Source organism: Propithecus coquereli, unplaced genomic scaffold (assembly GCF_000956105.1).
Source record: "Propithecus coquereli isolate 6110/MARCELLA unplaced genomic scaffold, Pcoq_1.0 Scaffold191, whole genome shotgun sequence".
Lineage (NCBI taxonomy): Eukaryota > Metazoa > Chordata > Mammalia > Primates > Indriidae > Propithecus > Propithecus coquereli.
Genome location: NW_012143968.1, coordinates 1,618,141 through 1,632,531, shown reverse-complemented (window position 1 = coordinate 1,632,531; position 14,391 = coordinate 1,618,141). Strand labels below are relative to the sequence as shown.

Here is a 14,391-nt window from a genome sequence, read left to right as displayed (position 1 = left end):
AATTTGTAACCCCTTAATATTTTGAAATAAAAAAATAGAAAAGTTGTATAGACAATTGCACATGCATGTGGAGTTTAGGAAAATGTTCTGGGCTAGAAATACATATTTGGGAGCTATCAGCACAGAGATGGAATTTAAAGCAATAGCACTAGAAATACAGTCTAGACAGTGTGTAGGTAGACAAACATTCTAGGACTGATTTGGAGGAATTCCAACATTCATAGAATTGATACTGAAGACAGGAAAAGGAAGCAACAAAGGGGACTGAGAAGGATGTCCAGTGATGTAGCAGAAAATCAGGAGAGAGATATCCTGGAATCCAAAAGAAAAAGTGTAACACCTTTTTAAACTGATAAGAACAGATACTATACTTGTTCTTAGCCATAAGGCCAAGAAGTGATTATAACACATTTTTAGAAAGACATTTTGATTCACTGTGTTAAAACCTCATGAGTGACTGAGAATAAGGAGTAAAAATCAATCGTTGGATCTGGTGATTGGATATGATTGGTGAACTTAGAAAAGGTAATTTTCAGAGTCCAAAATAGAACATGTTCAAGAGAGAACGGGAGGAGAAGGAATTAAAACCATGAATACGTATACCTCTTTCAAGATGTTTTGCTATAAAAGGAAACAAAAATGGGACAGTAGCCAAAGTGGATAGGTGATACAGGAAAGGTGGCCTTTTGTTTACATTTTTTAAAAATGCAAGCCATGTTTCAGCATGTTTATATGCTAATGAAAATGATCAAGAAGAGAAGAAAATATTGAAAGGATAATTGCAGGGGCAATGTTCTTTAGGTGGTAAGAGGAAATGAATAGGCCCTGAAAATGAGCATAAATTGTTCACCCATTTAAACAGGAAGAAAAGTAGAGTATGTGGACATAGCATCAGGTAGATTGGTAGATTTGGTGATGAGATTATGAGGTTCTCAATGAATTCAGAATGAGTACAAGGGAGAAGGATGTACTCTTCTAGGAAAGTCAGAGAATGGATTGACAAGTGAAATGCATTAGGACTAATGGGCAATACTGAGAGCCCACTTAATGTTTGCTGTCAAATTTCAAATAAGACCAATCAGCATGGTTGTGTGTTTTGCTTCAGCCACCTTCGGCTCTCAGGTACAGTCATGTAGCAAAAGAAGAGTTAAATTTAAACAGGATTAGGGTTTTTCAGAAGACAAAAGGGAAGCAGAAGAGGGGGGAAAAAAATGAAATGAAGAGGATTGAGAGTTATAATCTGTAATGGTTATAATAATGAACCATGGAATCTATGAGGTAAAGAGGGAGATGAGAGCACAAAAGAGTTGATAGACTGAAGGCTGTCATAGTGGGGTCAGAGTATTGATGGTCAGGGGTAGGGGAAGAGTACTAGAGGGGTAATGATCTGAACTACAGGAGTTGATAGAGAGTAGGATGTTTGAAAGTGAGAATTTGGTAAATGTGTCATTTGGTAATGAAAAGAAATGGGTATGGCGATGGTAGAGGATAAAGGTAGCAGAAAGGTTGCTGAATATCAAGATATCAGGTAGGTTGGATGGATCATCTATATGAATGCTGATGTCACCAGAGATGATGACAGAAGTAGTAGTAGAGGAAAAACTAACAGACATCAAATACTTCAACAGGAATGCAAGGTCATGACTAGTAGGTTATATTATTGGTGAATGCAAGAGGGGACAGGGCATAGTAAAGTTTTATGGCATGTGCGTCAAAGAAGCTTTAGAGAGAAATAAGAAAAAATGACCTAAAGTAGCAATGAGGAACAAGAGAGACACACCTTATATCACCTCTAAGTGCAATGGAATATGGGGCACGGGAGAAAAAAGAGCCATCACTTGAGAGGGTTGTTTGTAGAAGCCACATTTTAGAGCAAGGTCAAGAAATACTCATAGAAAATCGAGAATATAACATTTTGCTAATGACATACTTTGAGTTCAAGAAGACATAATGCAATGTTTAGGGAGTTGGAGATGAGTGAGAAATTGGGTCAGAATTAGGGGATGTAAAGAACTAAACAGTGATAAGAGTCCTGGGATGCTTAGACTTCCTGTGTTAAGTGAGATAAACAGCACTGTGGGGATGGCAGAACTAGTGCCTGTGGGGTCTCTTAAAACAGTTATCTTAAAATTTTTTGCTCAACCTACCTCCTACATTTTTAAGTCAACATCTAAAACTTTTCATCAAAAGTTTAAATATTTGTAAATAATGCAATTTCCAGTGAATATATTGAGATATATTATAAAACTGTAACTATTATGCTACGCTTTAAAATTTTGATGGCATTTATGTACTATTTCAATTTGATACCCATCATCATCCATTTAAAAATTAATGGGCAAATCTTTAACAATTATAAATTTTACATTGTATCTTTCTCTTTAAACTTGTATTTCCATTGCACTTCCTTCAGAGAATTTATCTTAATATAATATCATCTGATGCTCTAGTCTTTTATTGATCACCCTATATTACTTTACATTGGAAAAAATTCTCAAATATTCAGATGCTGTAATTCCTTTTTATTTCAATTGTTCTCCTAATAGTACCACAAGAATCAGAAAAAAAGAGCAGAAATGAATTCAGTGTTCATCCCCAAAGGGAAAAGTAAATTGAAGGCTATACAACTAGTAATAGAGCAAGATAAGGTCTTCTTACTTTCAGCTCACTGCTTTTCTCACTAGGCCATACTGTTGCTACAGTAAATAATAAAAAAACATGAAAATGAAGCTACTGTTAATAATGAGAGAGCATAGGTTCAAATCCTAGCTAGGGGGAAAAAATGAGAGAGAATAAGAGCTCAAGTTCTTGAAGAATGGGGGGTAAAACAGACATAAATATTTACCTTAAAAGTTTTCCTACCTTATTTTTTTTAATTCCATTTGTAACAGTTTGAAATATACTTGGAGGAGAAACCTTTGAAACATTTCTTTTTGACCTTCGAGGTATTGTTATATGAAGTCTTGGAGTTGCCAGTACAATTTTACATGTATCTTTCATAGAACCTAGAAGATCAGTCTCTCTGGATACTGTTTTTTCATTTCCTTCCTTAATTTCCTGTTGTGAAGACACTTCTGCTGTCATCTCACTCTTAGAAATCATTAACTGACTGCCATTTTTAACAGGAACAAAATTGGTACTGAGAGTCTCAACATTAGTATTTTGGAATTTTTCATTAGTAGAATCAATGCCATCTAAAACAAACGTGTCCTTTTTGGACTTAGTGGTTGCAACTATATTCTCCTTTGAATGAAGAATTTCTTTAGCCAACTGAGCTGTAGCTAATGACTTGTCTGAGGCTCCTGTAGCCAAAAAATTTTCTTGTTCTTGATTCAGAATTGGAAGTTCTACAAAAAATACAAAGCAAAACAAAATTTACAGAAGGAACATATGAAATTAAAAGAGAAATTTTGGTTAGGAATGCTCCACCCTCCTGCTCAGTCTTTCTCTGAATGCCTCTGGCTTTTACAATTCAAGCTTTTGTCCACAGTCAATGTTTAATGCCCACACAGGGAAAATAACTACCTAGAATATCTAACAATACATTCAAGTAACAAACTAAAAAACAAACAAAACAAAAAACAGTTTACCATAAGTTAAATTGTGTAGTGGTGCTTTCTTTTCCTGCTGACATCGAGTCTTGTGTTTGTCCAGAAGGAAAATATTATTATTTGATGATTCTAGAGGAACTTCGTGGACTGAGGTTGAGGTTTTATTTTTTAAAGAAAGAAGAAGTTGAATTGTATTAGTCACTGAGAAGAAAAAAATATCTTTTTAAATTCTTAAAATAAAGACACTGAGGTTCAGTAATGATCAGACCAGTATATTACACTTTTGCAGTATATGATAGTTACATAAATTTTTCCTTTTATTGTCTTCTCATGCCTTCCCCATTCTCCATACCTATATCATGCTGAGGAAAAATTTTTAAAAAATTTCTCCAAGGCCAGGTGTATGCCATACATCTATAATCCCAGAACTTCAGGTGGCCAAGGTGGGAGGATTGCTTCAGGCTAGGAGTTTGAGACCAGTCTGGGCAACATAATGATACATCTCTACAAAAATTTTTTTTATAAATTAGCCTAGCGTGGTGGCGCACACTTGTAGTCCTAGCTGTTTAGGAGACTAAGGTGGGAGGATCACTTGAGTCTAGGAGTTCAAGGCTGCGGTGAACTATATCATGCTACTGCACTCCAGCTTGGGTGACGGAGTGAGATCCTGTGTTTTAAAACAACAACAACAACAACAACACAACTTCTTTAAGACATAACTTGCCAATTCTAGATAAAAGTATACTACCAGACTTAGAAGTCTGAAAACCTGGAATAAAATGCTGGTGCTGTCACAAATTAATTATCTATATTTTAAGATTACAAATAAATTGCCACCCAGTCTTGAAAATTCTGATTCTGTTTCTGGTTGCTGTAAATTTCTAAAACATGAAAGAAGAGTTGAAGAATTGTAACTTATTCTTAAAAAAATCAAAATGTTGAGACTCAATCTCAGACTCAATCATAATTTATATCTTTTTGACATCTTTTTAGTAGGCCTTCAATGGCAAAAAAGTAGTAGGTTTATCAATAAGACAAATAAGGACTAAAGCTTACATTTTATTCTGCTTTACATCCTAGATCTTTAAAGTTTAATGTTTCTTGAATACAGAATCTCGTTCACACAAAAAGAGCAATAGACTTAAAATTTGTGCCAGAAAAGGACAAACTGCATTACTTTTACATTTAATTTCAAAGATTATACCTGAAAAAAATTAGTAGTGATTATGCTTTAATAGGTATGCCACTTTGGCCTTAGAAATCTTAATATAAAGATTTTATTATAATGACATTTGTCATAAAAAGAAGTAGTAAGTTTCTATTTCTTTAACTCATTCTACTGGAAATGACAGGGCAATACATTAAAGACAAGTAGGTAATTTGATCAAATATAACATGCTGCAGAACCTTGGTCATTTATTTGGGAGTCGAAGATTCATGCAGATTCTTTAAAAGGTCTCTAAAACTACATACAAAATTTTGTTTGTACTTGTGTGTACACTTTGTGGAGAAAGGGTCATCAGACTCTCAGTCAGGTATTTCTCTTTCTGCGTCAGAATATGCCACTCTCTTTGAAATGCTACAATATACCCACAATCTATTGTGAATTAGTTAAGAGCAGTGGCTAAGAGATATCTCTGTATTCAATTCTGAGCCCTGTCACTTATTACCTGTGAGATAGAGAGCAGATTTACCCTCTTTATAAGCCCCATTTACAGACTATTAAATGAGCGCCTACCCATAGTATTTGCCGAAAGGGGTAAATGAGATAATACATGTCAAACATCTTTCATTATCAATGACTGAAATTCATCAAAAATCTCAATTTCAATTGTTGCAGTTTCTGATCACTATCTTTACAGATCATTCTCTCAAATCCACTGACTATCCCAGTAGGACTTACACTTAACACTCCCTCATCTCCTTCAGATCCTTTCCCCTCACTAAGCAGCTTAAATTTCATGGTCACCCCTTGGCACACACCCTCACCTCCCCCTTGTCCTCTGTCACTTCATTCTGTTTGGCAAGATTACAACCCAGATAAAAGCCAACTCCCTACCTACTCCCCATCAGCACCCATGCAGCTAAACAGGGCTAGAGGAAAGCTCACAACCATATTTACTGGTCCCACTTCCCACTTTAAATTCATACCTATAAATCTCAAGTAGCTCTTTAATATTATCCAGGAAATCAAATTTAGGCCTAGACCGTTACTTATTATATTCCCCTTTCCTCTACCTCCTAAAACTTCCCATACTCACAAGGCTGATGACCTTACTTATTTCAGATTATTTGTGAAGTTATGCAATGATGACCCACCAGCATCTGTATCTATATACATTGCTTTCTTTTTTGTTAACAATTGGTCTGTTTGCGTTCCTAGCAAAGGCAAACCTCTACTTATGCATTAGATTCTATTTCCTCTCAGCTACTCAAGGACATCACATTAGCAATCTCAGTCTTTTTCTTCCTACTGGGTTATATCCAACAGCATATAAAAATGCTGTTATTTCACCAATTATTAAAAACAACAATAAAGCCTTTAACCACACTTCTCATTATTTTTTGTTCCCCTCAAAAAGAATTGTCTGTGTTCACCACTGCAAATTTCTCTCATCGCATTCTCTTAAACCCCTTAGAATCACGTTTTTGCTCCTACCATTCCACCAAAACTGCTCTCAACAAAGTCACCAATGACTTCCACGTTGCTAAATCTAGTGGTCAAATCTCAGCCTACCTGACAAATTTGCAGCATTAAACATAGGTGACTACTCCCCCCTTAATACATTAACTGCCAAGTGAGTCGTAGTTAATTCACTGTAGTTTTGAACCCAAGGCCTCATGAAGCAAGACCTGGGCACAATCCTGCAGTTGGTTCGTGAAAATTTTGTTGATGTTCTTATTGTTACAATTAATATTGACAATTTAATTCTAAAAATGTGGATTAAATAGAAGTCAGTAACAAATTTTTCATTAAATTAGAAAAGATCATTTTGTTTTCAAAGTTTTTATTCTATTTTCATAATAAAACACCATGGCCCCAAGGAAAAAATTTTTTTTTCTAGTGTGGCAGTCAGTGTGTTGAAGTACTTTGTTCTCTTGGTGTCTGTCCACAGTATCACTTTTCTGGTTTTCCTTTCTCCTCATCATCTATTCAGTGGCCTAATGATCTCATCTAATCTCATAGCTTTGGATACCATTTAGGTGCTAATGATTCCGAAATATACTTCTCTCTCCTGGATCACTTCCCTAAATTCCAACTAACTTTTTCCAACAGCCTAATTGACAGCTTCACTTAGATTTTTAATAGACATGTTCATGCCTGTAATCCCTGCACTCTGGGAGGCTGAGGAGCAGCAGAGGATTGCTGGAGGCCAGTAGTTCAAGACCAGCCTGGGCAACATAATGAGATGCCCCAGCTCTACCAAAAAAAAAAAAAAAAAAAATTAGCCAGGGGTGGTGGTGCGCACCTGAACCCCAGCTACTCAGGAGGCTGAGGCAGGAGAATCGCTTGAGCCCAAGAGTTCAGGGCAGCAGCGAGCTATGATTGTGCCACTGCACTCCAGCTTCGGTGACAGAACAAGACCCCATCTCTAAAAATAAATAAATAAATAAAAGCCAAACATATCAAAATTAACATGACAAAAACTTTAATTAATTGAAGAGCCTCCATTCCATTCCTTCTTCTGTCTGCCCCATTTCAGTTAAATCATCCTTCTAGTTGCTCAGGCCAAAATAAAAAAAACCAAACCCAAACAAAAACACCCTGAAATTATCCTCTGTATCTCTTTCTCTTATATTCGACTCCCAATCTATGAGCAAATCCTATTGGCTCTACCTTCAAAACATATCCAGAGTCCAAGAACTTATCTTCACTATTACCACCTGAACCAAACCAACACCAGCTGTCAGCTGGATTACTATAGTAACTCTATTTCAAATCAGTAGCCAGAATGATATTTTAAAATTAAGCCAGATCTTGTCATTCCTCTGCTCAAAACCCTCCAATGGTTCACTATTTTGCTCACAGTAAAAGCCAAAACTCTTATATTTACTTATAAGGTGCTATATTATCTGACCCACTCTTATTTATCCCCTCCTCCTTGGCTCTGTGTACTCACTCCACGGCACACTAACCTCCTTAAATTTGTCAGGCATGCTCCTATCTCAGGGCATTTGTAACAGCTATTACCTGTCTGGATCATGCTTTCCCATTGCCCAAGATATCTGTATCTATCACCTTCTTCAATTTTTTGGGCTCAAACACCTTCTCATTGAAGCTTAGCCTGCCCATCCCACTAAAAATTATAACCCCTTCCAACTCTATCATCCATACTCTGCTTTTTCTTTTTTTTCTTTCTGCTTTTCCTCTTACTGTACCATAAAAATTGTTTATTTTAATGTGTTAATTATGTGTCCACTTGAATGTGAGCTATATACCGGCAGGGATTTTTGTTCATTATGTTCACTGCCCTATTCTGAGCACTAAAACAGTATCTGGCACATTAAACACTTAAGACATTGTGGCTTTTTAGCGAACACATAATAAAACTAACCTTTTAGTGAACTGTTATCTGACTGGAATTTGTTGTTTTCCTTTTCTTCACAGAGGTAGGTATGCTGCAATAGTTTATTTTCAGCTCTGTCAGGAGTGAAGACTTTATTACTTTTGTTTTTCTGTGGTTCCAAAAAACTATTGTTTCTTGATCCTTGTTCTTGCTTGTCACGCAGTACTTTTTCTTTCATTCTTTGAAATATTTTTCCTGGTGATTCATAGTTTGCTGTATTTTTTAATCCATTCTTGTTGGGCTTTATAGCACTGATATCAAGAGAACGGTTGGAGGTGGTAGCCTCTGCTAGCATGGTAGACTGAAATACATTTTTATTGTTAAAAGTTGTCATTTCTAGGAACTGATTCTCTTTATGGTCATTCAATTTTAAAGAGTTCTGATATTTCACCAAATCTTTTACAGGAGTAAGTGTGCCTGAAGGAATGCTGTCAAAAAAGATTGCATCGATGGGCAGATTTCTCCTTTGACAAGACATCTCTGAGGACAAGTTAATTCCTGGATGTTTCAAAGGAGTTGTAATCATCTTGGTAAGACAGTAGCAACAAAGTTCCTCTAACAGGAAATTGACTTAAGCACAATTTTCAGGACAGAACTTCAGCAGGGATCCAGAGGCACCTGTAGTTCAATGTAAAATCAACCTTTATCATGATTTGGTATAGAAAAAGTTTAAAGTTTATTTGATTTCCACAACATTACACTAATGAAAATGTTTAACTGGTTCATAGTAACACTGGATAATCTCTATCTTACAAATCAGACTAAGATTTTAGTCTGGGATTACAAGGATGAGCCATTGTGCCTGGCCGAAGTATTAAATTTTGAATATCTGCTTTTGAAATTTATTTGAACTTTAAGTCTTGAAGGTTCCAACCTAATATTTGCATGAAAAAGAATTAAATGACATCTGCTTATGGTGCTACAGTATGTTATAAAAGATGTTTCAAAATACGGTTTTTCCCTTTAGGCACATAAATGTTAAGGCAGCAGCTACAATGATCTAATAAAAGCTAAAAAATTCATTCAATTATTTAAATAATCCCTAATCCTGATTTTTTATGCCCCAGAACACTTAAATTAAAAGGTCTTAGTTGAAAAACCCTTAAATAAAAAATTAATTCTAATTTTTAAAAAATGTAATGCTATTTATAATTTTTAGAGGAAATCATGTACTTGAGCTTACATAGTTTTAGACTTGTTTTAACTTATTTCTTATGTATAAATTTTATTTTCCACACCTAGAAATTAAGATTCCAGGTGAGGAACCATACAGTTGCATTCAGCAATACTTGGTAAGTAAAATATTTCAATTCAAGAAGCCTGGAACTTACTATTCTAGATTTATAGCATCTCTTATCACTGAATTTATAATTATTCCAGTCAGTTTTTGACATCATATAAGTATAAAAAGCCTATAACAGAAAATACTAATGTAGTCAGGCCAAAAGACATTAAGTATCTTTATGTACAGTAACTTCTGTGAGAAATAAATAAGTTAAAAATTCACGTACGGCTTTGCACAGTGGCAATATCATAGCCAATGAGGTTTATCCAAGGTGAAATTATCACTAATTGAAAACTTTTCCCAATATCCTGCTGTGATGACTTGCAATATAGTTGGCATTGGCAATTTTTAACAGTCTCTATGGAGTGAATATTTAAAAAATTCTATACAAAGTACTATTTTATCCAATAATTTATAATATAAGAGAGAACAGAAGAAAAATATTTCTCAGTAACAACAGCTGACAAGGAAGTGTATCTTGGGATACCCCAACTCTGGTGATTCAAAAACCATTGTAATTCTCCCACAGGACGTTAATCCAGCAAATATGTATTAATGCATATATTTATATGTTCATCATTGTGCTAGGTGCCAGGAATCCTGTGCTGGGAGTTTTAATACTCATTAGCCATTCACTTTAAATAGCAGTAAAGCTGTACCATCTCTCAAAAACAAAAATGAATAAAGTAGGCAGTTGCAGGGAAAAATGGCAAAGAATGTTTAGGTTTATATGATCTCAATTCCTCAGAGCCTAATGAAATGCTAAACAGGAAAGGAAAACTGCAAATAAACTAGCAGCACTGAAAACAGGCCCAATCTATACTAGACATACAGAACTATTTCCCTTTTAAGGCAGATAAACATGGTCACATTGAAAGGCTCCAAGAATCAGCATAGAGCTCCTCCCTTCCATGTTCTCCAACATCCCTCTGCCCCCAATTCAGGCAATTAGTAGGATTAAAAGTGAGTAGTCAAGATTCTGAAAACTCTTCAAATTCTACTCTCCCTCCCAAAGACAAGAGAGTTCCTCTAGGAGCCCTTCTTTCCCTCTATGTGATGAACAACAACTCTACATAAGCCAAAAAACTGCCAGTATTTGACAGCAGTTGGTGGAAGAAAGAACATAGAGGAAAAAAATTATCTAGGATTTTCTCTGTCCATAGATGCTCTGTACAATAGATACAGAAGAAAAACCCAACTATTGGGTATAGGTCACTCAAGAAAGACTTGAAGCCCTATTCTCCTTAGTTAAAAGAGCAAAACAAAGAAAACATATCATTAATGCTTAGAGCCTCCGATGAAACAGACAGACATTAAACAATGGGGATTCACTAAGTGGCATCCCTCAAGTTGAGGAAAGAACAGTGTGTCCTGAAGACCAAGCACACTTGACCTAACAAGAAATCGTTAGTTCCTCCTCAGATTGAAGAATATAATTCAAAAATGGTATGCTTCTATATTCATTAACTGCTTAAAGTTGTCTGAAAAAATCTAATCCTTATAACTTATTCTGAAAACTAACAAATGCTGATATACTTAGAAAATAATTTCCATTTATTCAACATAAAGACTCAGGAATGGGAAAACTATTGTACGAAAGGCCTGGCTATGAGCATTTATAGTACAGTCATGCACTGTATAAAGATGTTGAGGTCAACAACAGGCCTCATATATTACAGTGGGCCCATAAGTTTACAATATTTTTAAAATAATATTAAAGTATTTTTACTGTACCTTTTCTATATTTAGATATGTTCAGACACACAAATACCATTGTGTTACAACTACCCACAGTATTCAGTACAGTAACATGCTGTGCAGGTTTGTGGCCTAAGAGCAAAGGGCTATGATCAGGGTTTTTATAAGTACACTGATGTTCTCACAAAGATGACAAAATCACCTAAGGATGCACTTCTCATGACATATCCTAGTGACACATGACTCTATATGTAAACACAGAACTAAGGCTAAACAATTGTTATCATGTATATGGCCCTGAATGTAACTGTTATTCTTCTTCCCAAAAAGACTGCAGAAAGTTTTTCTAAGAATTTACTGCAGGCCAGGCGCGGTGGCTCACGCCTGTAATCCTAGCACTCCAGGAGGCCGAGGCGGGTGGATCGCTCAAGGTCAGGAGTTCGAGACCAGCCTGAGCAAGAGCAAGACCCCGTCTCTACTAAAAATAGAAAGAAATTATCTGGACAACTAAAAAAATATATATCTATATATATATAAAACATTAGCCAGGCATGGTAGCACATGCCTGTAGTCCCAGCTACTCGGGAGGCTGAAGCAGGAGAATCGCTTGAGCCCAGCAGTTGGAGGTTGCTGTGAGCTAGGCTGACACCATGGCACTCTAGCCAGGGCAACAGAGCCAGACTCTGTCTCAAAAAAAAAAAAGAATTTACTGCAGTGGTAGCAGTAGTAATAACAACTTTTATAATGGAAACAGTCAAAAATCCCAGAGCACACTAACCAAAACAGGGAGGACGGACAGGCATGGTGGCTAGTGCCTGTAATCGCAGCATTTAGGAGGCTGAGGTCAGCCTGGGTAACATAGTGAGACCCTATCTCTACCAAAAAAAAAAAAAAACCCCAAAAAACAAAACAAAACTGGAAGGTCGAGTTAGGGGAAAATAAAAGGATTTTAAGTTAACATGGAAGTGAAGCCCTTGAAAAAAATATGCAGCACATATGGCAAAGGGTTAATTTATATAACATTCAAAGAGACCTAATGAATCAATTAAAAACAAATGATCAACACAGAAAATGGCCAAAGGATATGAAAGGCAACTAACAGAAAAAACACAAAAGGCCAACAAATGAGTCAACACCCAATTTTAGTAATCAATGAAGAGATGCTAATTAAAACAGTGAGATTTCTTTTTCTTATTATATTGCTAAAGATTAATTTCAAAATATAGCTCTGCATACCATTGACACAGAAATTCCTCTTCTAAATTTTTTCCCTACAGAAACATCTACATAGAAATGCAAATATATGTGGTAATAACAGCCAATATTTAGTACTTACTGCATGCCAGCCACAATATAATTTTACAGCAACTCTTAAGAGTTAAGTACTGCTGTTGTTCCCAGTTTGAAGAAAAGGAAATTAAGGTGTGTAGGGTGGTTAAGTGACCTAAGGTTACACTTACCAGTGTGGAAGAGCAAAACCCAACCAAGTCTACCCAAATCCAAAGCCCAAGTTCTTTATCAACAAGCGACAGTCTACCACACTACACAGGGACGTTCACTGCAATACCAGGGAAATTAGAAACCACCCAATAAAGGACATAAGGAATTCCGCTACACCCATACAATAGAATTCTATGTACTCAGTAAAAAGACATATATGTACTGACTTGGAAAAACATGAAAAAAATTAGAAAAGGAAGCAGCAGAACATAACGCATTTCAATAAAACACACACACACACACACACACACACGCACATATAAGCATAAGCAAAGGGAAAACAAATCTGGAAGCAAGTGCACCAAACTGTAAATAGTGTCTATCTTTGAAGGGCAGGATGAAGGGGACTTCCATTTTCTAAATAATTTTATTAACATCTGACAATGTTTGCAACCAGCATATATTTAATAATTTAATCAGAAGAAAACATAAGCGGAAGAATCAATTGCTTCTGTGGATCCAGACCTGTGGGTCCTGGATCCCAAGGCGAAGAGGTGGGCTCTGACGCACACAATTTTCCTACTTGGTAATCATTCTAATGCGTCTTATTTTCTTCCTAGAAGTGATTTTAGAACAAAGAGCGCTCACCATCGGAATGAATCTGAGAAATACCGTTCTACTCTCTTGACAACTGCAGCACACACGCAACAAACACACAACGAGTGACCGTACAGTGGTGAAATCACCGCCAAAGCCAAAGATCTACAAAAGACCGCACAAGCCAAGATGCTGAAAGGGCTGGGACTCGCACCGCTGGCGGTGACCCGTGGCGGGAGGCGAGGGGAGCGGCGCGGGGAGCACGCACCTTGGGTGAAGGGCCTGGCGAGGCGAGACTACAGCAGTCCGGATTCGGCTTCGAGCGAAGGGGGAGCCGGACGCCCCCGAGCTAGCGCCTCAGGCCCACGTCGGACCCTGCCCCGCGCAGCTCGCTCCCGGCGGACGCTCACCTCCCCGGTGAGGTTCCCTAACACCTACAACAGTTCGGGAATTCAAATTTGAAGAGCCCGCCCTCCAGCCAGCCCGGGATTGGCGCGCTCAGGAATTGCGTCACCATCACCGTGCGTCTCACCGCGACTCAAGAAAACTGAGAGCAACCTCCGCGCCGCGTGGACAATGTGTATCCACAAAAACCGGGTGACCTTAAGCTGTCACGGGTACGGGGCGCGCTCCTCTACTCCTCAAAGTTCGTTTCGTCTGCTTAGGGCACGCACCCACCCTTCTATCCGCCGCTCCTCCCGGAATGCTCTGCGTTGAGAAGTCACGTCACACGCCGTTAGCGCCCTCCGGCGCAATTACAGTTCTTAAGTTTGGCCCTACCCGGCTACCCTCCTTCCCTACAGGCTGTGCTTGCTAGTAGCATTTAGTTATCCGTTCCTTCCGTTGCTGAGGAAAACGGTGTACTGAATGGGTTTGGGAGAATTGCTAGTTTTCGCGGTCCGCCATGTATTTATATACTTGAGGCCGAGAAAGAATGTTTTGTTTTTGCGGGAATAATGAACTGACTGCAAAGTTACACACACAGCGGTATGTTAGTTTGAGCTCTTCCCTCAGGAATTGTGTGGGAATTCTTTGTTTTTTTTTAACATGTCATCATCTCAGATTCTAAAACCATTAGTCTCGACAACTTTGGGTTGCGATGCAGTTTCTGACAGTGGTCCGTTTCTGAGTGAGTCCCGCCTTAGACTGTGCACAGTGATGCTCTGCTGTGACGAACCGCTGCGGAGTACAGTGTGTACGCATCGGCTCAGCGCCCCCAGCAAGACGCAGTCGCTGGCGTGTGCTGCGCCAC

At 37.6% G+C, this 14,391-nt stretch overlaps 1 protein-coding gene across 1 annotated transcript in view; it reads right to left on the bottom strand.

Moving 5' to 3' along the window:
• The window catches only part of MIS18BP1 (MIS18 binding protein 1), a 49,839-nt gene extending 36,319 nt beyond the window's left edge, over nucleotides 1-13,520 (bottom strand). The window contains exons 1-4 of the mRNA XM_012642967.1: nucleotides 13,408-13,520; nucleotides 8,108-8,737; nucleotides 3,591-3,704; nucleotides 2,863-3,347 (exon numbers count right to left, since the gene is read on the bottom strand). Of these exons, the coding sequence (XP_012498421.1) occupies nucleotides 2,863-3,347; nucleotides 3,591-3,704; nucleotides 8,108-8,645 (1,137 nt within the window). The 5' untranslated portion in view covers nucleotides 8,646-8,737; nucleotides 13,408-13,520. The remainder of the gene's footprint in view (nucleotides 1-2,862; nucleotides 3,348-3,590; nucleotides 3,705-8,107; nucleotides 8,738-13,407) is intronic.
• Nucleotides 13,521-14,391: the final 871 nt, after the last annotated feature.